The sequence below is a fragment of the Vombatus ursinus genome, unplaced genomic scaffold (genome assembly GCF_900497805.2).
Source record: "Vombatus ursinus unplaced genomic scaffold, bare-nosed wombat genome assembly UNPS02014822.1, whole genome shotgun sequence".
NCBI classification, from domain to species: Eukaryota; Metazoa; Chordata; class Mammalia; order Diprotodontia; family Vombatidae; genus Vombatus; species Vombatus ursinus.
The window spans coordinates 14948509-14971494 of NW_020954600.1; the positions used below are offsets into that span (position 1 = coordinate 14948509).

The following is a 22986-nucleotide window of genomic DNA, read 5'->3' on the forward strand; positions in this document are numbered from 1 at the left end:
CTGCTGTTACATTGCTGAATCTTGTTGAGTTTGCAGTCCACCCTGGATTTGTGACCTGAAACTGAGTAGTGAGTAACAAAGCCACCAGGTGGCACCCGTTCCCATCTTCCTCATTCATACCTTAGTGCATAGCCTCTTCCTGGGGTGCTGGAGTATTCTGTGGACAGTGAATTCCTGGCCAGGTCCTGTAACCAGCATCTGCAGACCTTTTTTTCTGTCTTCCTATGCTAATTTGGGCTAGAAAAATGACTCACTCTGATTTTTTTTCTTGGATTTCCCCATCAGGATTCTATTTCATTTTTTTAAGATCTGTTTAGAAGAGTTTGGGGTGGGGAGAGAAGGAGCTCACTGCACTTCTTCCTGCTACACTGCCATCTTGGCTCTGCCACCCTTCTTATTTATTTATTTGTTTGTTTTAGTTTTCTACATTCACTTCTATAAGATTTTGAGTTCTAAATTTTCTCCTCCTCTCTCCTGCCCCTGTCACCCCAAGACAGCGTGTAATCTGATATAGGCTATGCATGTACACTCAGATTAAAAATATTTCCATATTATCCTGACACTATTCTTAAAGCAGTATTCTACCCTTTCATATTCATTTTTAGTTATTTGCTCTTGAATCTATCTTCTCTTCATGTCCTTTTGAAATAATAGTTGACTAGTGAGTTCACTATGCCTCCACGTCCTTTTTAGACAACTTCCCTTTTTCCTCTTCATTGAAATTGTTTCTCTTTGTATCTTCTGAAATTCATTTTTGAGACCTTCCTAATCTTTTTTTTTTCTTTAGTATTTTTTTTTTTTGGCAAGGCAATTGGGGTTAAGTGATTTGCCCAGGGTCACACAGCTAGTAAGTATTAAGTGTCTGAGGCTGGATTTGAACTCAGGTCCTCCTGACTCCAAGGCCAGAGCTCTATGCACTGTGCCACCTAGCTGCCCCCCTTCCTATTCTTCCTAGACTAATTTTCCCCACTGAATTTTAGGCCTTGAAAATCTATCTGTCCCATTACATAGGAATCCAAAGAAACAAACACATTTAATGTTTATTATTTATTCATTTATTTTAAAATATTTATTATTAGTAGATTTTATTTTAGAGGTAGTTATTCAAAGAATAGGCTTCTTAGTTTACTGTGTTCAAATATGATGCTAATGAGGCCAATGTTCTAATGTCTTTTTCTGTATGGAATAGTCATCTTTGCTTGAAGATGATTCTGTTTCTCTGGGCCAAGATTCCCATCCTGCTGTTCTCCAAATATGTGCCACTAGTTAGAAAGAGCACTGGGTAAGAAAGCATGAATAGTTCAGTCCCAGGTTCTTATAACTTTGGAAAATTTCTTAATCTTTAAGGTCATCAGTTTCTTCTTCTGAAAAATCAGGGTGTTGGACTGTTTTTGAATTTTCTTTCTTGCTCTGGATCTGTTATCCATGGTATTGTCACTTTGTCAAGAAAAAAAAGTTTTACTGATTGTGCCATATGTAATACTGATTTACATCATTATTATTATTGTTCTTTTAAAATTAGTTTTTTTAATACCTTGTGTTTTTGCATCATATTATTTTTGCATCATATTAATTTCTGGATATCCTCCTCCTTCCCTCAGAATTGAATTCTCCCCTGTAACAAACTGTTAATAACAAAACAGTTGGATAAAAAATGAATAGGTGGCCTTGTCTGACATTAGATGCAACATTCTCCCCTTATAGTTCTATATATCTCTGCTTAAAGGAGCAAGGTATGTTTCATTATCATCGTGTAAAAGATAATACTTAAAAAAATTAAAATGTGGTCCTGAGAGAACAAATATATTCTTTGATTCAATGATATTCATTGCATGATGCCACTATATCTTCTCATTTAACTATAATTTTGCCCCAGATAAAATCTAGTCAAATAAGGACCTGAAAAAAGGCAGAATTGTTGACAAGGAAATGTTTTGTACTGCCAGGTAGATTGTATTCTTCAATAATTAATTATGAAATAATACCACTTATTTACAACATTTCAGGGATGAAATAATCAATTACCCAGGTTGCAGAATTGGGGTTATGGGGTTGCTAATGTAACATGCGTGGATACTGAGCTTGAGGTCAAAGATTATCTACAGTGAAACACTGTTGATAACTATATGCAGCTCTTTATATGTTCTGATAGTTAGGATGCGTCATCTTTTGAATCTTTCATACTTGAAGAGAGGGGAACACATAGAATGAATAGCTGAGTCTGTATTTTTTCTCAGTTACTATATTCTCTTGCAGTAGTGCACTTAACTCTATCCTCCCTTCAAGCTATCATCCTATATATCTCTCTCACAACCAAATTCCTAGAAAAAGCTACTCTCATTGTTTCCAATTCTTCACCTCTCACTCACCCCCTCAACCCTTAATGTTCTGGCTCATACAAATGATCCCTTAATTGCCAAATCTGGTAGCTTTTTCTTGGTAGCTTTTTTGACTTCTCTGTAGCATTTTACCCTTTACCAATCTTTCCTCCTTCATATTCTCTTCCCTCTGTGTTTTGTGACTTTGTTCTACCTTGGTTGTCTTCCTACCAGTCTGCCTGCTCTTCAGTCTCGTTTGCTGAATCCATGACACTCTCTAACTGTGGGTGTTCTTCAGAGCTCTGTCATGGTCCCCTCTTCTCTTTATTCACATTCTGTCTTGGTGACCATACCACCTCCCCATGGATTTACTTATTGTATCTATGAATAAGACTCCCAGATCTACATAGCTATTTCCAGTCTTTCTCCTGAGCACTAATCTGACACCAGTACCTGTCTATTAGAGACATTTCCCAATGGAAGTTCCATAGCCACCTCAAATTCAAGTTGTCCAAAACAGAACTCATTATCTTTTTCCCAAAACTTAATCTTTCTTCTGAACCTCCCTCTGTCAAAGACATCTCTCTCTTTCAAATCACACAGGTTCGCAGCTTCAGAGTCATCTTTGAGTCATTACTCTTCCTCATCCAAGCATATGTAATCCATTGCCAAGTGTGGTCAGTTGTTTCTCCATACCGTCCTTCACATTTGTCTGTTCTCTATTTACATGGCTGTCACCCTAGTTCAGGGCTTCTTCACCACTGAGCTGTACTGATGTCGGAGCCTCCCTTAATTGATCCCTTTTCTTCAAGTCTCTCTCCTCTCTAATCCATTCTCCAAACAACTGCTAAAGTGATTTTTCCTAAAGTACAGGTCTGACCATGCCTGCTTCCTTGCTCAAGAAACTCTAGATTTCCTATTATTCCAGAGTTAAATATAAATAGCTCTGTTTGGCACTTAAAGCCCTTTATAACCTAACTTCACCTTAGCTTTCTAGCCTTATTATACATTACTTCTCTTTACATGCTCTTTGGTCCAGCCACACTGACTTTATTGCTATTCTCCACACATGATAATTATACCCTCCATCTTTCTTCTCTAGGCCTTTACACAGACTTTGTCTCCTATGACTGGAATGCATTCCCTCCTCTGACTTTTTGAATCCCTTAGTTTCTTTCAAAGCTCAGCCTAAGCACTGCTTCCTATACAAGAGGCCTTCTCTTACCTCAGCTTCTAGGGTCTTTCTCTGCAAATTACCTTGTATTTACTTTGTACCTATTTTGTATATAGGTGTATATGTACATGTTCTCTCCCCCATCAGAATGTTAGCTTTTTGAGTATAGAGACTGTTTGATTTTGTCTTTGTATCCTCAGTGCCTAGCACAGAGCCTGGTCCACTGTAACTGCTTAAATGTTTGTTGATTGGTTGCTTGGATGTGCTGGACTTCATAAGCCTTGTCCTCAACAAATTACCTGAAAGAGAATGTTATGTATGAGTCATAGGAGGAAAATCTTTATTTTCAGCCAAGTTGTAGAATATGAAAGACTTTCTTAACATGTTCAATAAGAAAGCACATAAAAAAAGATAAATGCCCCTTTTAATTCTAAAAACAGCTGGTTTTGGGCCTCTGATTTAAATTTCAAGAATCTAACATTATGTAATTCTTCAAAAAGTTAATTCATTTGCCTAAATAGAAGATTAAAATACAAATGACAACCAAGAGTTCATTCATCAACACACATGGGTATATTTCCAGTGATTTATACTGTTTTCAGTTCTGCATCTTATATTTTTTTAATGTTTGTTTTCTTGAGTTGATCAAATAGCTTATCTTTTAACTTTGTAGATATTATTAAGGCTTTATTTATGCAGCCCTACTTTTAGAAATGGAATTTTTTTCCATTTTGGCTTTGCCTCATGATGATACTACAATGCCTCAGGTATTGTTTATTTCATGTGATCACTTTCAGTAAAATGAATTTCTATATTAAAATATACATTTTCTGAATAGGATAAGTATTTCATTTTAGATAAACGGGAATTATGTTTCTAAAATATAGCTTGATTTCTTGCTTAGAGATGAGAAACCAGGCTCATATAAACTTTAGAGACATATTCTTGGCATATTTACAGAAGCATGTGGTGAATGTCTCTCCCCAGGTATGAGTGGAATGACATTGTGATCAAGATCACTGTATTCCTTTTCCCAGGCTTTGTAGCTCTGAGTCCAGGACAAGGGCAACTACATTCCCTACTGGGCATACTATAGGATATGAAATGATCAAGTAAAGCCCTCTGACATTTGGATACTTTTCAGTCGTTTTTCAAGTGAAGTATTGAAGCCAGTGACTATACATTACCAGCTGTGGGAGACTGCCAGATTGAAAGGAGAACCTGGGAGGGTAAAGTAAAATGGCTTTCTTTTCATATCTCCAGAGGACATATAGCTAGAAGGATGATAATCAGGATATATTTTGTAAAGTTGAAATGTAATGCTTTATTGCCTTTTAGTCCTTTAATTTTTCAGAACTAATTTATTTTCTAAGGGTAATGTTAAAAATTAGTTATTTGGAACATCAATTGACAGCATTGATATTATTCATATTACTTATTTCAAATATCTATTCCTTAATTTCCCCAAAGATAATCTTCATTTTTCTTTTATGCTGTACTATGATTTTGTCCAGAACATTTAAACTGTTGGTCTGTGATAAGATGGAATTCCAGTTTTGTGGAGAAAAGTTAAACAGACCAAACTTAGTTGTTAGATAAAACTAGGTATTGCAGTTCTGAATGCTTGGTTCACCATTATGGCATCATGAAGAATTCTTGATACTATCTGTGAACAGCATTCATAACCCCTGCTATTTGTCTGAGTAAACGTCAGAGCGCTCAAGGAGAGAGCGATATTAAACAGACTACCCCATACCAGAAAGGGAGGGGTGGGGGAGAAAAGGGCACAATATTTATGACTCCAGGAACTATAAGTTGTAATTTAATGAGATCAAAGCATGTACTTTTTATTTGCTGCACTAGCAGCTTTGAATAAAATAGTTAGAAAACAGACAATGTATTAAAGTACAAGATATTTAAAAGACTATAGGGTTATAAAATCAAAGGCATATTTTAAGTAGAAAATCATACTGTGGATATCTTTAATATTAATTTAGTGCTCCCTTGAGATTCAGTAATTAATATGTTAGAAGAAAAGAAAGGCCCAGAAATTTATTTTCAATACTTGTTTTTGCCAGCTATTTGCTTTCTATTTTTACATTTTTCTTTTTCCCTTGCTGTTTACAGTATAGGTTGGTATATTTTAGGGCATTTTTTTTCTTGTGTGGCATTGCACCAGCTATAACTCAACTGGTTGTGTTCATTCATTGAAAGAGGTGGGGAGATGATGGGTGGTATGAAGAATACAAAAAGACAGTATTTATATAGAAGCTTTTAGTATGTTGAAACCTTGAAAAATAACATAGTACCTCTTAAAAAATCAACTCTCTATTTGACTTAGGTTAAATTTCTCAGAATATTGGAGGTCAGTGTACAAGTCCAGAGCTTCATCAGATTTCTAGGTTTTCATCTCTATTTTTATTGCCAGTGCCTCATGCCTTACGTAAGTTAGGGCTGGAAATTAGCTTAAAGGCAGTGATATGTTGCAATTTCAAGACCCTGATCTAGATCTTCACTTAGGAGATCTAAAACAAGTAAAATAACAAATAATTTTTTTGGAAAGCTCTTCTCATCAAAGTCCCAGTCATAAGCTCCTACTCCAATGCTGTTTCTGCTCTACAGTAATTTATATGAAATTTTGGGGCAATCACTTGCCTTTTGTGTAAAGTTAAGTATTCTTGCACATCGTGAGTATTTTAAGAAAAACTACAAATAAGGCAAAACTTAAATATGTCTTTATTTTTTATTTTTTTACTCAGACAAAGCTTGTCTCAATGTATCATAACAGTATGAACATTACTAAAGTACATTATATCATCTTTTGTTGTGATAAAAAAGCTTTTGGTTATCTGACAAGTATCAGGGAAGTACTACCTTCTGAATTAATGTAGAATGAATCTCCATATTCTTAATAAATTTAACTATTTCCTGAAAATTTTTTCTGGAAACTGATTTACTTTGATGTCCCTTGAATCTCTGTCTTTCCAGAACAAAACACTTACTATCTCTGTGTATGTGCTCAGCATATTTATCCTTTGTGGAAACAGCAGTCAAGTCCTAGAATTCTATAGAGCGTTCTCAGGGAAGTCTGTAGCCTCTCAAAAGAGAATAGACTAACATCCTCTTTTCAGTCTTCATCTGTCTTGACTTCTCTGCTTTACTGATATTATTGATCACTTCCTCCTTCTTGATACTCTTCTCTGGATTTTTTGGTACTGCATTCTCTTGATTCTCTTTCTATCTGTATGACTGATCCTTCTTGGTCTCCTTTGATGAATCCATATTGCTCTTTTCTGGGCCTTCTTCTCTTTTCTTTCTACATGCTATCACTTGGTGATCTCATAAGCTCCCATGGGTTCCATGATCATTTCTATGCTAATGATTCCCAGATCTAGATATTGAATTGTAGTCTCTCTTGCCCTCTAGTTCTACATGACCAACTTTACCTATTGAACATTTAGAATGAGATGTCTGGGAGGCATCCCACACTCAACAACTCCAACACTGAACTTACTGTCTTTGCTCCTAAATTCACCTGTCTTCTGAACTTGCCCATTTCTGTCAAGAGCACTACCATCTTCTTAGTCACTTGGGTTCACATCCTTGATGTCATCCTTGAATCTTCACTCTCACCCATATAGAAAATTAGTTGCTAAATCTTTCCATTTCTCCCTCCACAATGTCTCTAACATATTTTCTGTATTTATATAGCCATCATTCTAGTTTTGTCACCATTTGCCTGGACTATTATAGTAGCCTGCTAACTGGTCTCCCTGCCTCAGGTCTTTCTCTACTCCAATTCATCTTCCACACAACTGCGAAAGTGATTTTCCTAAAGTTTAGGAATGATCATGTCAACCTCCCTCCCCCTCACTTAGTAAACTGAAGTGGCTCCATATTATATCTAGGTCAAAACAAAAATTCCTTTATTTGGCATTTAAAGGTTTCCATAGTCTGCCCCCATTCTATTTTTCCACTTTTCTTCCCTCTATGTACCATATAATCTACAGCCATTCTTTGACCATTTATCAGTTGGGGCTCTTATTTTTATAAATTTGAAACAATTCTTTATATATCCTGGAAATGAGAACTTCATCAATGAAACTTACTGCACCCTCCTCCCCCCAGATAACTATTCCCTTTTAAATTTTATCAGCATTGATTTTCAAAAAAAATTCAATTTAATGTCATCAAAATTGTCCATATAATCTTATGTAATGTTTTTTATTTGTTATTTGGTCATGAACTCTTCCTCTATCCATAGATATGAGTGGAAATTTCTTCCTTGTTCTTCTAACTTGTTTATGATGTGACCTTTTATATTATGTATCCATTTGGAACTCATTCTGATACATGGTGTGAAGTGCTGGTCTAAACACGGTTACTGAGTTCTTTTGCTTCTGTATGTCATATACCTAATCTGTTCCACTTGATCTACCTTTCTATTTTAACCAGTACCAAATCATTTTGATGATTAGTGGTTTGTGCTATAGTTTGAGATCTGATACTACTAGGTCCTCTTCCTTCTCACTTATTATTTTTTTTCATTATTTCCCTTGAGATACTTGACCTTTTCTTCCTTCAGCTGAACTTTTTCAAAAATTTTTTTTTGTTAAAAATTTTTTGGCTAAATGAATTAATCCTTTGGCAGTTTGATTGGTATGGCATTGAATAAATACATTAATTTAGGTAGTTTTATCATTTTTATTATATTGGCTCTGCTTACTCATATGCAATTCATATTCCAGATTTGTCTTTTATTTTCATGAAGTGTTTTATGATTGTTTTCATAGAGTTTCTGTACGTCTCTTGGCAGTTAGACTCTCAAGCATTTTATACATTCTGTAGTTATTTTAAATGGAGTTTCTCTTTCCAGTTCTTCCTGGTAGGTTTTGTTGGTAACATATAGAATTGCTGGTAATTTATGTAGATTTATTTTATATCCTGCAACTTTGGAGTTGTTCATTGTTTCGATTAGTTTCTTAGTTGACTCTAGGGTTTCCTAAGTAAACCATCATATCATCTGCAAAAAGTAGCTTTGTTTCCCCTTTGCCTATGTTTATTCCTTTAATTTCTTTTCCCTGTTTTGTTGCTGTAGCTGGCATTTCCAGTACTGTATCAGATAGTAGTGGGGATAACAGGCATTCTTGCTTTACCCTTGATCCTATAGAAAAGGCTTCTATTTTATTTCTATGACATATAATGCTGACTCTTTGCATTAGATAGCTACTGCCTACCCTATTTAAAAAAGGTCCTTTTATTCCTATGTTTTCCTATGGCTGTTTTTAAAATATTCACAGGTATTATATTTTGTCAAAAGTTTTTTCTGTACCAATCAATACAATTGTAGGATTTTGTTGTTCTTGTAATTAGCATGATCTGTTATGTTTATGTTTTTCCATATATTCAGCTAATCTTGCATTTATGGCATAAATCTGATTTAGTTTTACTGGGATTTGTGTGTGTGTGTGTATGTGTGTGTGTGCTATGTTGCTGTAGCTTCTTTGCTAATATTTTATTTAAATTTTTTGTATCTAAGGTCATTAAGAATATTGGCGTATAGTTTTCTTTTTCCATTTTGACTTTTCCTAGTTTAGGTATTAATACCATATTTGTGTCATAGAAGGAATTTGATAAGATCCTTTCTTTTCCTATTTTTCAAACAGTTTGTGTAATATTGGAATTAATTATTTTTTGAATGCTTGATAGATGTGCTTATAAATCTATCTAGTCTAAAGGTTTTTTTCCCTTGGGAGGTAAGATGACATGTCTTGTTCAATTTCTTTTCCTGACACTGAGTTATTTAAATTTTCTACTTCTTGTTCTGTTAACCTGGGTATTTTATATTTTTGTAAATATTCATATGTTTGTTTTAATGTATTGGTTTTATTGGAATATAGTCAGGTAAAATAGTTTCTAACAATTTCTTTTATTTCTTTTTCCAATTTTGTGAATTCTCCTTTTAAAATTTTTTTGATGCTGGTGATTTGGTGTTCCTTTTAAAAATCAAATTAGTTAATACTTTATGTTTTTTTTAACAGCTCCTAGATTTATTTAGTGATTCAGTAATCTTTTTACTTTGTTTTGTTATTCTTTTTTCAGAACTTTGACTTTGTTTAATTGAAGTTTTAAAATTTGTTAGTTTTCTAGGGTTGGGTTTGGTTTTTTTTTTTTTTGCACACCCAATTCATTGATCTATTTTTTCTTTTATTGATGAAAATGTTTAGAGATATAAATTTTCCATGAAGGATTTCTTTGGCTACATCCCAAACTTTTGACATGTCATCTTACTATTATCATTAACTTTAATGAAATCATTTATTATTTCTCTGATTTGTTCTTTGACACACCAGTTCCTTAGGATTCAATTATTTAGTCTTCAATCAATTTTTAATACAGTCTTCATTGGCTTTTTATTGAATTTTTGTTGTTGTTGCACCATGTTCAGGAAAGAATGTATTTGATATTTATGGTTTTCTACATTTGTTTTTGAAGTTTTTATGTGCTAAACCAGGGTTAATGTTTAATGGTGTCATGCACAGATGAAAAATAGGCATACTCCTTTTTATTTTCTTGTAATAATTGCCAGACATCTCTCATTACTAACATTTCTAAAAGTCCATTCAGGTTCTTAACTTCTTTCTTGTTTTTGTTGTTGTTAGGTTTATCTCAGTCTGAGAGGATACATTGAGGTCCTCAGTCATTGTATTTTAATATCTATTTCTCTCTGTAACTTGTTTAACTTTTCCATCAAATATTTATATGTTGTCCTTTGGTGCATACATCTTAAATATTGACATTAATTCATTGTCAATGGTACCTGTAAGCACATTCTGTTATTCTTTTAGTCTATTTTTACTACTACTTTGTCTAAGATTATGATTGCTACCTCTGTTTATTTTTCTTTTGGGGGTTCACCTAAATGATAATAGATTTTGTTCTATCTCCTTATTTTAACTCTGTGTGCAACTTTATATTTTTCTTCTGTTTCATGTAAATAATGTATTGTTGAATTCTCTTTTGTAATCCATGCTACTATCTTCTTCCATTTGATATGTGAATTCATCCCATTCACATTTGCAGTTATGATAATTAATTGTGTATTTCTCTCTATCCTACTCTCTTATACTTTTCTCTTTCTTTTCTCTCCATCTTGTCTTTCAGATAAGAGAGTTGAGAAAGGAGTATGCTCAGCATTCATGCTTTGTGCAATCAGTTTCCACTCCTCTGACTGTTTCTGTTTCTCTCTCCCCCATTCTAGTCATAGGTTCTCACCGTTATTATCTTTCCTTTTAAGCCTCTTTTCACAGTCTCCACTCTGAGCTTAGAATTTTACTTCTGACTAATCCCTTCTTGAATTGACCTTCCTTCTTATTCCCCCCTCTCCCATTCCTTCCTGTTTCCTTGTTGAGTTGTATTTCTACAACAAACTCAGTGTGTGTGTGTGTTTGTGTGTGCGTTCTGTCCTCCCAAGTCAAATGAAGATGAAAGTGATGTCCAATTGATGCCTGATTTTTCCTACCCCTTCCTCATTTACATAGATTTTTATTTGCACAAATGTGAGATAAGTTCCCCCACCCTTCCATCCCTTTCCTCCTCCCTTGCTCTCATATTGTAACCCTCATTTTCACTTATTCTTTTAATATCATTAAGACATTACAAAACCACTCTCAGGTCTTACTTATTATTTAACTCCCTTTATTACCCTTGATGACATTAGGGACTCTTGTTCTCAATTGACACTTAGATCATCTTTCTCATTAGAATGTAAAAACTTCATCCTTTTATAGTTCATTCTAATTGCTTACTTATATTTGCCTTTTGATATTTCTCTTGACTTCTGTGTTTGTTTTTCAGAATTTCTACTCAGTTCTGATCTTTTCATCATGAATGCTTGTAAGTCTTCTGTTTTATTTTTTCCATTCTAGGATTATACTCAGTTTTGCTGGAAAAAATTATTCTTCATTGTAAGCCTATATTTTTTGCCTTTTAGAATACTGTATTACATGTTCTCTGCTCTTTTCTTTGTTCACTGCTAAATCTTATGTGATCCCTAAGTGTATTCCTTTGGTAACTGAACTCTTTCTTTCTGGCTTTTTGCACTATTTCTTCTTTGGCTTGGAAGTTCTAAATTTTAGTGATGATATTTTCTTTTGGGGTCTCTTTCAGTAGGTGACTGCTAGTTTTTTTTTTCTGTTTTAACTTTGCCCTCTGGATCTAATAGATCTAGGCAATTGTCTTATATGATTTCTTGAAATATGATGTCAAAGCTAATTTTTTAAAAAAAATTTTAGTCTGTCCCTTGGGTAAGGTTTTGTACCTCTTGTGCTAAACTGTTAGTTCTACTTTTAAGTTTTTCCTCTAAAGCTCTCATTTCTTCCACTTCTATCCTTTTACTCTTATTTTACTTATAAAATAATTTTTAACTCTTTTAAAAATTTGTGGTCAAGCTTTTTTTGCAGGTGTTTTGGAATTATTCTCTTATAGGTTTGTGTCATAGGCATCCCTAGAACCAAAATAAATATCATGGGAGCCTTTTTTTTTTTTAATTCTTCTAGCCTTGCTTTCTAGGTTGGAACTTTGTGTTAGGTCCAGGCTCTGAAAACTTTTGGAGAGAATATTGTAGCCATGTATGTTCCTGTTCTGTATTTTCTGTTCTTCTGAAGCTTTGTTCTCCTATTATTTAGTGCCATGTTCTTGAAGGATCGTAGGGCATTTCAGGTTAGGGAGCTTCAAACTTTTAAAAGGCCCTAACTGGTCCCAACTAGGATATAGTTTTTCATTGCCTTCCTGGACTTCCTAGGCTCTAGTCTAGACCATAGTTTGAGTCTAACCAACACAGTTACAGACTTGCCTCTGGATTAGAGCTCCAGTAGACAGTTGCTGGCTTCCATCACTGTTAGCTAGCTAGAAGTCCCTGTAGCCTCAAAAAAAAAAAAAAAGAGCTGCTGGCTACCTGCAAGAGTGAATTTGGGTATCTTCTCTGAGTTCAGAGTGGACAGAGCTCCAGGCCTGCCTCTGTTCCACAGGTCCTATCTTTATCACCATCTTATAGGCTGAATTCATGATCTCTGGATAGAGAATAATGATCTCCTGTATGTTATCTTTAGATTTCCTGATCACTGTTTATTCTGGTATTCTTCTTAGATCTTTGTTGGAATGTTTTGTATGAATGGACATATATTTGACTGTGTCAAATTGCTTACTGTTTCAAGGAGGGGGAAAGGGAGGGAGTGAGAGAGAGAATTTAGAACTCAAAATTTTAAGCAAATAAAAGTTGTCTTTACATATAATTGGGAAAAATATTATTTAAAAAAAAGATCTTTGTTGGAGTAGCTGTGAGGAGAGCTAGGCTTTACTGCTTCTTCCCACTGCACCATCTTTGCTTGTAATTAATTGCACTACTAGGATGTTGCTTAATTTTTCCTATCTCTTTTGAGAGAATAAAAAAATATGCATACACATTCCAAAAGTATGTTGATTTCACTTCCAACATATATAGCATAAGTTAGTAACACTTTGCTTTGAACATATCTCACACTTCTTATAGGCCTCTGTTGCTATTTTGGTCCAGTAAAATTTATTTCATGCCAATCCATGCTTTCTCTTTACTCAGATTTCAAAAATCATCATGTTATCTTTGTACTTGTAACCTCAGGGCCTAGCACAGTGCCTGGCACATAATAGATACCTAATAAGTACCTTATTCCTCAGAAGGCACCCTACTGTTGAGAAAATGGCAGAAGTTTCATCAGAGAACTATATCATATTACGTGGAGCTAAATGTTACTTGTTGATGCTACCAACATTTTGCCCTACTGCATGGTGAACTTAGAGTTACTGGTGCCATTGCCTGTCTCTGAAAGGCACCTTTCAACTTAGCACTGGGGAAAAAATGCTTATCAGGGGCAGCTAGGAAGCACAGTGGATAGAGCATCAGCCCTGAAGTCAGGAGGACCTGAGTTCAAATTCAGCCTCAGACCAAACACTTGACACTTACTAGCTGTGTGACCCTGGGCAAGTCATTTAACCCCAATTGCCTTAAAAAAAATGCTTATCAATGTATTGCTGTCGACTCTTTTTAAAAATGATCTGCATACCCACACTGTTTGAATTTTTCAGTGACAACCTACTTCAAAACTAAGAACGTTTTTGCATGCAATAATGAGTCATATTGTTAATAAGTCCTATGCTGGCAAATGCACTAAGTTTCTGGTGATTATTACTCTTCTGGTGTAAGATTCCTCTCATACTGCACAGTAATAAAGGTACTGTAAAGATATTCAACTATGAAATATTTAGCAGTCTGATCCACCACAATTCCAGAGGACTCATGATGTGAAATACTATCCACCTCCAGATAGAGAACTGATAGACTCAGATTGCAAATTTGAGCATATTTTTCCCCCTTTCTTTATTTTTATTGTTTCTCCCCCCTAAACATAACTAATATAGAAGTATGTTTTGCATGACTTCATATGTATAATGGGTATCATGTTTCTTGTCTTTTGTGGGTGGAGGGAGAAGTGGAAGGAAGGAGAAGTAATAAATACAATTAAAATAAATATAAATTAAAATTTAAAAAGACTCTTCCCATGCCTTCCAGGCTAGCAACATGGAACACAAAAGGTTTGCCTGGTTCTACCTAAGCCAACACTGATGCATGTGGGGGTCAGTTGATTAAGTCCTTAAAAACCTATTCAACACTTTTTTTTAAGCTTTGAAAAGATATTTAATATGTTGACATCAATAGTGCCATGTAGTGTGCCTATGTAGGTATCAGAAATCAATTTTTGGTCTTCAGCTGTGACTTAGGAATACATGACATGGAACCTGAGTCACTTAAAATATTAAAGAGCTGCCTAGAACACTGAGACGTTAAATGATCCAAAAGTTAGTGTGCTTCAAAACCAAGGCCTTGCTGATGTCATATCTGCTATTAATTTATTTACTATGCTAATGTGCTTCTCCTAAATAGACTTGATGCATGCTAAATCTAGAGACTAGATTAGTCATCAAGAGCTAGAAACTATATTTGAAGTAATCTAATTCTACCTCCTCATTTTACAGAAGAGGAAAATGGAGCTCAGAGAGATGAAGATAGTTGCCCAAGGTCACCCAGTTAGTAAATGGCAGAACCATGTTCCAATCTCAGTTCCTCAAATTCAAAATCCAGGGTCCTTTCCATGTGAGCAAACTGCCTCCTTTAGAAATCAGTAAAAGTGCTAAATTATTGCACTATTTCTTGTGTATAGAGATGACACTATGATTTCATCTAAATAGTATGCATATTGAGTTATTCTTCATGTATTGGGAGTGGATTTGGACAAAACCATCCACAAGTTTTTGCCTTGTTCCCTTTTTAATCTGTGATTTATATTTTTGCAAGATTAAATCTCCTCTACAAGATCTCCAACCAATCATCTGTCTAACCTTTGATGGAATACCTCTAGGGTGGGGAAATCTACTCCCACAGCTCCTGGTGGTGACAGGACAAAGGAGTCCTTACCTGCCTGTTCACACTTTTTGTTTCAGAAATCTCCAAAAAATATCAAGGATTGGGCCAGATTGACCTTTCTTACCCTTCTGGTTTTGATTCTTCTCAAACTACAATCATGATTGACTTAGTGATGATAACATAATTCCTTAAAAACTATTGATAATAGTCTCTAAATCCCAGAAAATTCCTTAGTTATTTTAGGTTATATGCATTTGGCACACTGTGAGTACTTCTATCTTCTCTGGGTCAGTCAGTCACCAAGCATTTATCAAGTGTTTATTATGTGCCTTACATTGTGCAAAGTGCTGAAGATACAAAGAATGACAAAACAGTCTCTGCCTTTAAGGAGCTCACATTATAATGGAAGAGACAATAATCAAGCATTTTGCATACAAATTACCCTGGAAGGCACTTGGAAAGGCCTCCTGCAGAAAGTAGGATCTGAGATGAGTATTAAAGGAAGCCAGGAGATGGAGATGAGGAAGGGACAGTATTCTAGGGATGGAGCACAGCCAGGGCAAAGGCCTGAAGTTGGGAGGTGGAGTGTTGGATGTGAGGAACACCAAGATGTCCAGTGTTGCTGGACTGTCGTGTATATAGAGGGAAGAAATATGCAGGAAGGCATCAGGTTGTGAAAAATTATAAAAGCCAAACAGAATTTGAGGGTCCATAACTATTTCTTCATGAGACACTATATGTCTCACATTCTTTACAGAGGCCCTTTAAAACTGGCAGTGGTCAGTTAACACTTTCAGCTGAATTTCTTCTAGCTGATTTAACACTCTCATTAATCTTTTCACATGCTTTTCTCCTGTCATCTTCAAAATGATGAAATCATCCAGGAATTAAGGTTCAAGGATGATTGATTTGCCCAAGGTCATATAGCTGGTAAGTGGTGAAGTAAGGACTTGATCTCAGGTTTTCTGACTCCAGTATATACACAAATAATTACAACATCAAATAGAATATGATAAATACATCAGAGGTTAAGAATAAACCCATATTAAGATGATTAATCTGGCAGAAATGTGTAAGGTGGATTGGAGCAGGAAGAAAATAGAGAGACTCAGGAAATTATTGCAGGGGTCCAGGTGAGAAGGGATAAAGGCCTGAAGTAGAGCAGTAGTAAGAATGGAAAAGGAGGAAATTGGGAAATAGATATTTTAGAGGTAAAATCAGTAAGACTTGGCAACTATTGAACTTGGTAGGGAGAGAAAGGAGTCAAAGATGACACATTCATTTGGGTTGGACTAAATCATCTTTAAAGTTCTGATCTTCTTTAAAGTGTTCTTATTCTTGTTCAAATCCAGCCTCAAACTCTTACTAGTTATATGACCATGAGCAAGTACTCTGTTTGTCCTAGTTTCTTCAACTGTGAAATAATATCTACCCCCAAGGTTGTTGTGAGGATCAAATGAAGTAATACTTGTAAAGTGCTTAACACAGTGCTTGGCACATAATAGGCACTATATAAATGCTAGATATTATTATTATTAATGAATTACCTTTGGTTGACTCAAAAACTGTTAGTCATTGATTCACTTGGAGACAAAATGGTATTGCAATGTAATCAACATCATAACAATTTATAAAAATATTTTTGGTATCCTAGGGATCTGCTGAACTTTGGGGGAAAGGAAATGTGGGAGGAATGGCTAGGGAATTTCACAAATGTCCTTTTTTATCTACAATATGCTACCTGTAGTTGGTCATTTGGCCATGTTCATGATACCTGTATGTGCCATTAAAGCTTTTTGCCTGGCTCCATAGCAGAAGCTGTGTTCCTCCCCTCTAACGTTGTTATAGACATATGCAATTGATCAGAAGAGAATGAGGGAGAGAGTATGGATAGATCAGCACTATTAGGAAGACATCTCAAAATGCACTGGGGGATTGAACTTTTCTTTATATATGAAAGACAACAAATTATTCCTTTAGATAGATTTAAGGACTGTCAACATGAAGCTACTGAGATGTGATAATTGTATTGAATACACTATTTAATACTGTTTTCCTTTGTTAAGGAACTGAAGAAAGTAACTACAGATCTGATAAAGTCCAAGATCACATGTCAGTACAGGGCAGAAGGAGAAGATATCAATCTTACAATAAAGGAACAGCAATTTCAAGAATTACAAGAAAAACTCCGAATGGTATTTAAGCAAAAAAGTGTTCACTTGGCTGATATTCCTTAGCTGCTTTTTAAAAAAAAGTTTTATAACAGCTTATGTATCTTTTGGAGTATGAAATCAATATGTATAATAGAAATAATTATAGCTAAAATAATTTGGTTCTGTTTTACTCAGTCTCTCAATATTATACTTTTTTTAGTTGAGGTACTCTCTAGATCAGAAGATTTGGTCTTAAGACCACTCTTAAAATTATTGAAGACCAGTGCCCCCCACCAAAAAGCTTTTGTTTATGTGAATTATACTTATTAAAATGTCTTAGTATTATTTTGAAAGTAGTTTTGATCTTGTAGGCCCACCAAAAGGGCCTTGGGAGCCCCCAGGGTCCTTGGACAACATTTGGAGAACCAGTACTCTAGATTAACAAAATTTGGTCATATAAAGAATTTAGAAGCCAACAACAGCATCATACATCTCAGATGTTTCAGTGGTCCAGAGATACTTTTAGGTTTAGGAGGCCCTGCAAACTTTCATTATCAATTGCCATTTTCACCAGGCTATATAGCAGGAAACCTTCTGAATTTCACAGGAGTCAGTGCCCCAGAGAAAGAAAAATTATGGGTAAGTGGTATATTATAGGGTGCTAAATGTGTAAATTTCTCCAAATTTATTGATCAACCGGTAAATCAAGTGACAGTATATGGTGTTAAATTTTAGGTTGAAATAATGAATGTTCCTATTTTGAAAATGTGTTAAAAGGATTTTTTTTCTTTATTATAAACCTTTCATTGATAACCTTTGGAATCATTTAAATTTTTAAAGGAAATTGAAGTAAGAAAGAAGGTTAGTGAAAAAGTAACCTTCATTCAAGAAGAAAAACAGGTAAATAATATTTTCATACTTGAAATACAATATTTTTGCATCCTTTATTCTGGGAAAGTTTTCATTGAGTTCACTTAGAATTTTTTTGGTATGGAGTGATGGGGCCAATTAATGAAGTTTGAGTGACTACTACGTTTTTTCATTGTGCTAAGTACAATGGAGCACAGGAAAAAACAGATGTTGTCTCTTAAGTATCTTGTTCTTTGGGTAGGACCTGTTTCATAAAATTAACATGATTTGGTTGTATGACAATTCATTTTTATAATAAACCTAATTGGAGAAAGCAAACCCAAAAATATATTTTGGAGATACTGTTGATTGTTGCCTTGAATTTTATGATAAGGGTATTTATTTCACTTCTAATCTTTCAACTATCTTCTCCAAGGTTATTGATGATCTCTTAATTGCAAAATCCATTGTCATTTTCTAGGTACACGTTGTATCCCTCTAGTAGAATGAAAGCTCTTTGAGGACAGGAACTTTTATATTTTTGTCTTTGTATCCCAAGAGCCTAGCACAATGTCTTTCACATAGTAGGCAACAACAGGTTTATTGAATTCAGTTGAATTCTTAAGTATAAAAGAAGTGTGTTTGTGCAAGATTGCTTTAATATATATTTTTATCTTCTCTTTTCCTTGATTTTGAATGATCTTCATGTCTCATGTTAGCAGCAATATAGCCTTTTAATAGCATTGGTTATGAGGACAGTCCAACATAAAAGATTATTTTGTTGTGGAGTTAGTTCTTTATATTTCTCATTAGTGTTAAACCTCATTACTTAAACTTTTAGTAATACGTATGAAAAGTAATATGTAAATGTGTAATCATTTTCAATAGTTTTGTCAAACAGATCAGATTTTTGTGAACTATTTATTTACAAAGCCATGTAACTCAGGTCTCTAAATACAATCTACTCATATAGGACTTGTTTATTTTTCCTATCTGCTTTTAAGTTTTAAAAAACTATTAATTTGTCTGTGGTGCATTTGTGATCTCCTATAGTAAGCACTTTATAAATGCTTGTTGAGGGATTTTGGATACTTTCTTAAGCAGTACAGGTTACATGTTTTCTCTTATACCACTTTTGTCCAAGTACTCCCATAAATCTTCCACAGGCGTTCACCTGCTGAGGCCTTCGCCTAGATCTCTTCATATCATTTGAGTACCAGTAGAGCACTTGGGTGCTTTTACCAGTAGGGCATGATAGTTGGACTGTCCATCTGTCAGCCTTTCCTTTTGCTACATAACAGGCTTATCTCCATTTCCAAAAACACAAGTCTGACCATATCATTCTTCTAGGCAATAAATTCCGAAGCCTTGTTTTCTTTAGGATAAAATATAAATTATTCTCTTTGTCATTTAAAGTTCTTTTCAACCTGGCTCCAACCTACTGTTCCAAATGTACCACACACACCCTTGACATAATACCCTTTCATGTACCCTAAAGCCCATTTAAATTGACTTCTTACTCCAGAGAGATCAAAGAAAGAGAAAAGGATCCAAATATACAGAAATATTTATTGTGACTTTTTTTTGGTGGAAAAGAGGTAGAGATTGAATGGGTGCCTGTCAATTGGAGAATGACTGAACAAGTAATGGTATATGAATGCGATGAAGCATTATTGTGCTATAAGGAATGATAAAGGGAACAGTTTGAGAGAAACCTGGGAAGGCTTGTATGAACTGCTGCAGAGTAAAGTGAGCAGAACCAGGAGAATAATTTATACAGTAACAATGATATTGTAAAAATAAACAACTTTGAAAGACGTAAGAACTCTGGTCAACACAATGACCAACTACAGTTCTAGAGAATTATAATGTAATATGTTACCCGCCTCCTGACAGAGAGGTGAAACCTTAGTTGCATTCTTTTTTTCTGGTTGTAACCAATGCGGGAATGTATTTTGCTTGACTATACAGATTTTTACAAGACCATTTTTTTTCTTTTTTAGTTTTGTGTGTATATGTATGTGAGGGGAGAGGTAGGAGGAAGAAAAGGTAAATTTTGTTGAATTGAAAAAAAATTTTAATTGAACAAACAAAAACAAATTGATGTTTTTACTCTTGCTCATGTATGACGCCCTTTCCATTCTCCATGTCTTTGCACCAGCTGTCCCCTCTACTTGCCGTGCACACCCTCCTCATCTCAGCCTCCTAGAATCCCTTGTTTTCTCAAGATTCGTCTATTTCAGTAGCACCTGCTACTTGATGTCTTTCCTGATCCTCACAGGTCCTAGTGTCCTTCCTCAAATCACCTTGCATTTGCTTTGTAGACGTTTTAACACTCTTGTATGTTTAAATCCTGTCTCACTCTATAGAATGTAAACTCCTTAAAGGTAAGTACTGTTTCATTTTTGTCTTTGTAGCCTCAGTGCTTAGAGCAGTGCCTGGCACATAGTAGGTACTGAATAAATGCTTATTGATTGATACCAATAATATGTATCTGTAACTGGAAAGAGGACGACAGAGGAAAGATGGAACACATTCATCAATAATATGGCAGCTGGTGGTACAGTTAATAGAGCTCTGAGCCTGGAGTCAGGAAAACCTGAGTTCAAATCCAGCCTCAGAAATCCAACTGTGTGACCCTGAGCAAGTTACTTAACCACTGTCTGCCTCAGTTTCTTCAACTGTAAAATGGGGATCAATAATAGCACCTACCTGACAGGTTTGTCAAGATCAAAAAAGATAATATTCATAAAGAGCTTAGTATAGTTCCTGGCATGTAGTAGTAGGTGCATGTTCCCTTCCTCTCCCTCTCTGTCCCCATTCTGTAATTAACTATTTTTTCATCAATGACAAGGGAATGGTATTTAACATGTCAGTCTCCCGTTTTGTATATGACAAAGTGAAACTGGCACTAATGGAGATAAAGATAGGAAGAACAGTTGGAACAGATCCAGTACACACAAAAGAAATCTGTGCTGTAGAAGTCATGATTTTGAAAGTGTCAAAGGCTCAATTTCCAGGATATCTGAAAGAGGAGAAGATAATGTGTGATTGGGAAGAAAATCAATGGTAATACTGTATATTTTTAAAGGCAGTAGAGTAACTTCTATAACCACAGATCCATATGCCTACTTTCACATCTTTATAAAATCTTTCCTTTATGAAATTAGCAGATGGAAACAGGAAGGCACATCACAAATAGTCATGATTTACAGTAGGCTTGGGAGATGGGCAGAGTCAAGATGTTGGAGTAAGAGGAAGAAGCACAGCCTAGTTCTCTACCGTATCTCTTCCACAAAGACAATGCCCAAGACTAAATTGTGATTGGGAAAGACAAGAAAAGGGCCTACTGAGTCATTTTTCTGGCCTTGGGTGGCTTAGGGAAGTAGGTTCTCAGACACTAGGGTCAAAATCTAGCCAGGAGCAGGTGATGTGCAGCATTTCAACACCTAGGTATAGAAAAAGGGTCAAGACTGGGCACCAGGGCAGGGAGCGCAGGGCAGAAAGAGATCACAGGGGACTTCTGAATGGGCTTGGAGAATTGGAAAGGTGCTGTCTAGCAACTCTCTTACCCCCAGATCCAGGGTGGAGAGGAGCAGTTGAGAGCATGGACACTAACCGTGTGCATCTAACCCCAGGAGCAAAGAAGGGGCTTAGTTCTAGGTTCTAACCCAGTATGAAACTACAGTGAAATAATCAGGGCAGGGTCTCAGAAGAAGAGCCTGCAGTTCAATTGATCTGAACCTGGTGAGTCTCCCAGCACGCTGATCTAGCTTAGTCTAGCAGTAGTCCACTAAAATCAGCCATGGACAAGCCAAAATACCCAAATCTGGGTAGGGAGGCCTTGTTCTGGTTCACATCATTGGCAGTTTTGAAGACTTGCATGTTCCCAGCCTGAGCTATGAAAGTAGCTATGAAAGACCTAAGAGGACATTAATTTAAGCTAGGCATCATCCTTCTCCCCTTTGCCCTAAGGTGTGCAGAGTGCAACATTAACATAAAATCCAAAGTTAAGAAGTAGGTTGGAAGAATGAGCATAAATCAGGCTACATTTTCACTGTAACATGGTTGAAGGGTATAGAGAATATATCATATCCCACAATGCTAATTCTAAAAAAAAGTTTTGACTTGATAAATTAAATACAGCTTTAAATGCTATCAAATTATAGCTTAAATCCTTGGTAAGGTAAAATATAGCCTCAAATGCTACCCTCTAGCAAGGTGCCTTCCATGTATATGCTAAAATTTTGAAAGATTTACTGATTTATATACCAAAAGAAAAATTTGATTAAATTATCCCTGATTATTAGTATAGAGCAAGGCATAAAATAGGGAGATGCATTCTTTTCAAAAGATATTTGCCACAGTTTTGGAGATTGTCCTGTACTGAGTCCAAGAGGAATGGCAATTCCTTATGAATTGTGAAGTCTTCTAGATATTCCTGTCTGAGAATTCTATGGTGATTACTTTAAACCCCAAAATATTATAGAACTTTCTTATTGATAATTAATGACAACTCAGATTTCATTGAGGATTTATTGAAATATAGTGTCCAGGATTTTTAAAAAAATTATGTTTTTATGGAGTTTAATAATTCTTAAATTATCTCTCAATCCTTTTTCTAGGTCATTTGTTTTTGGTGTCAGGCATCTTATATTTTCTTTAATTATTTAAATATTTGTATTTTTATTTTTATTGTAATGTTTCTTATTGTCTCATGGAGTTACTGGTTTCTCTTTGGTCTATTCTAATGCCTAGAGATTCCATTTCTTTGGCAAAGTTCACCACTGGTTTTTTTAATAAAGTATTTAATCTCCTTCCAGTTCTTTCCTCAAGAATTTAAAAAAAATTATCTCCTGTGCATTTCTTCCAAGTAGTCACATAATCATTATGGGAAAACCCATTTTCCCTCTTCTGCTTGCATTTGTTATGGAGTTAAATTTTCAACAATGTTTATACAGTTAGATTTTTAAAAAAAATTTACTCATCTCTCCAGCTTCAGTTCCAGAATTACAACTTTGTTCCAGGGTCAGT

General features: G+C 35.1%; 1 protein-coding gene across 1 annotated transcript in view; it reads left to right on the forward strand.

The window, feature by feature from the left end:
• CCDC73 (coiled-coil domain containing 73) overlaps positions 1–22986 on the forward strand; it is a 116181-nt gene that overhangs the window by 57554 nt on the left and 35641 nt on the right. Inside the window, 2 exon segments of the mRNA XM_027837895.1 lie at positions 17017–17145; positions 17944–18003. Of these exon segments, the coding sequence (XP_027693696.1) occupies positions 17017–17145; positions 17944–18003 (189 nt within the window).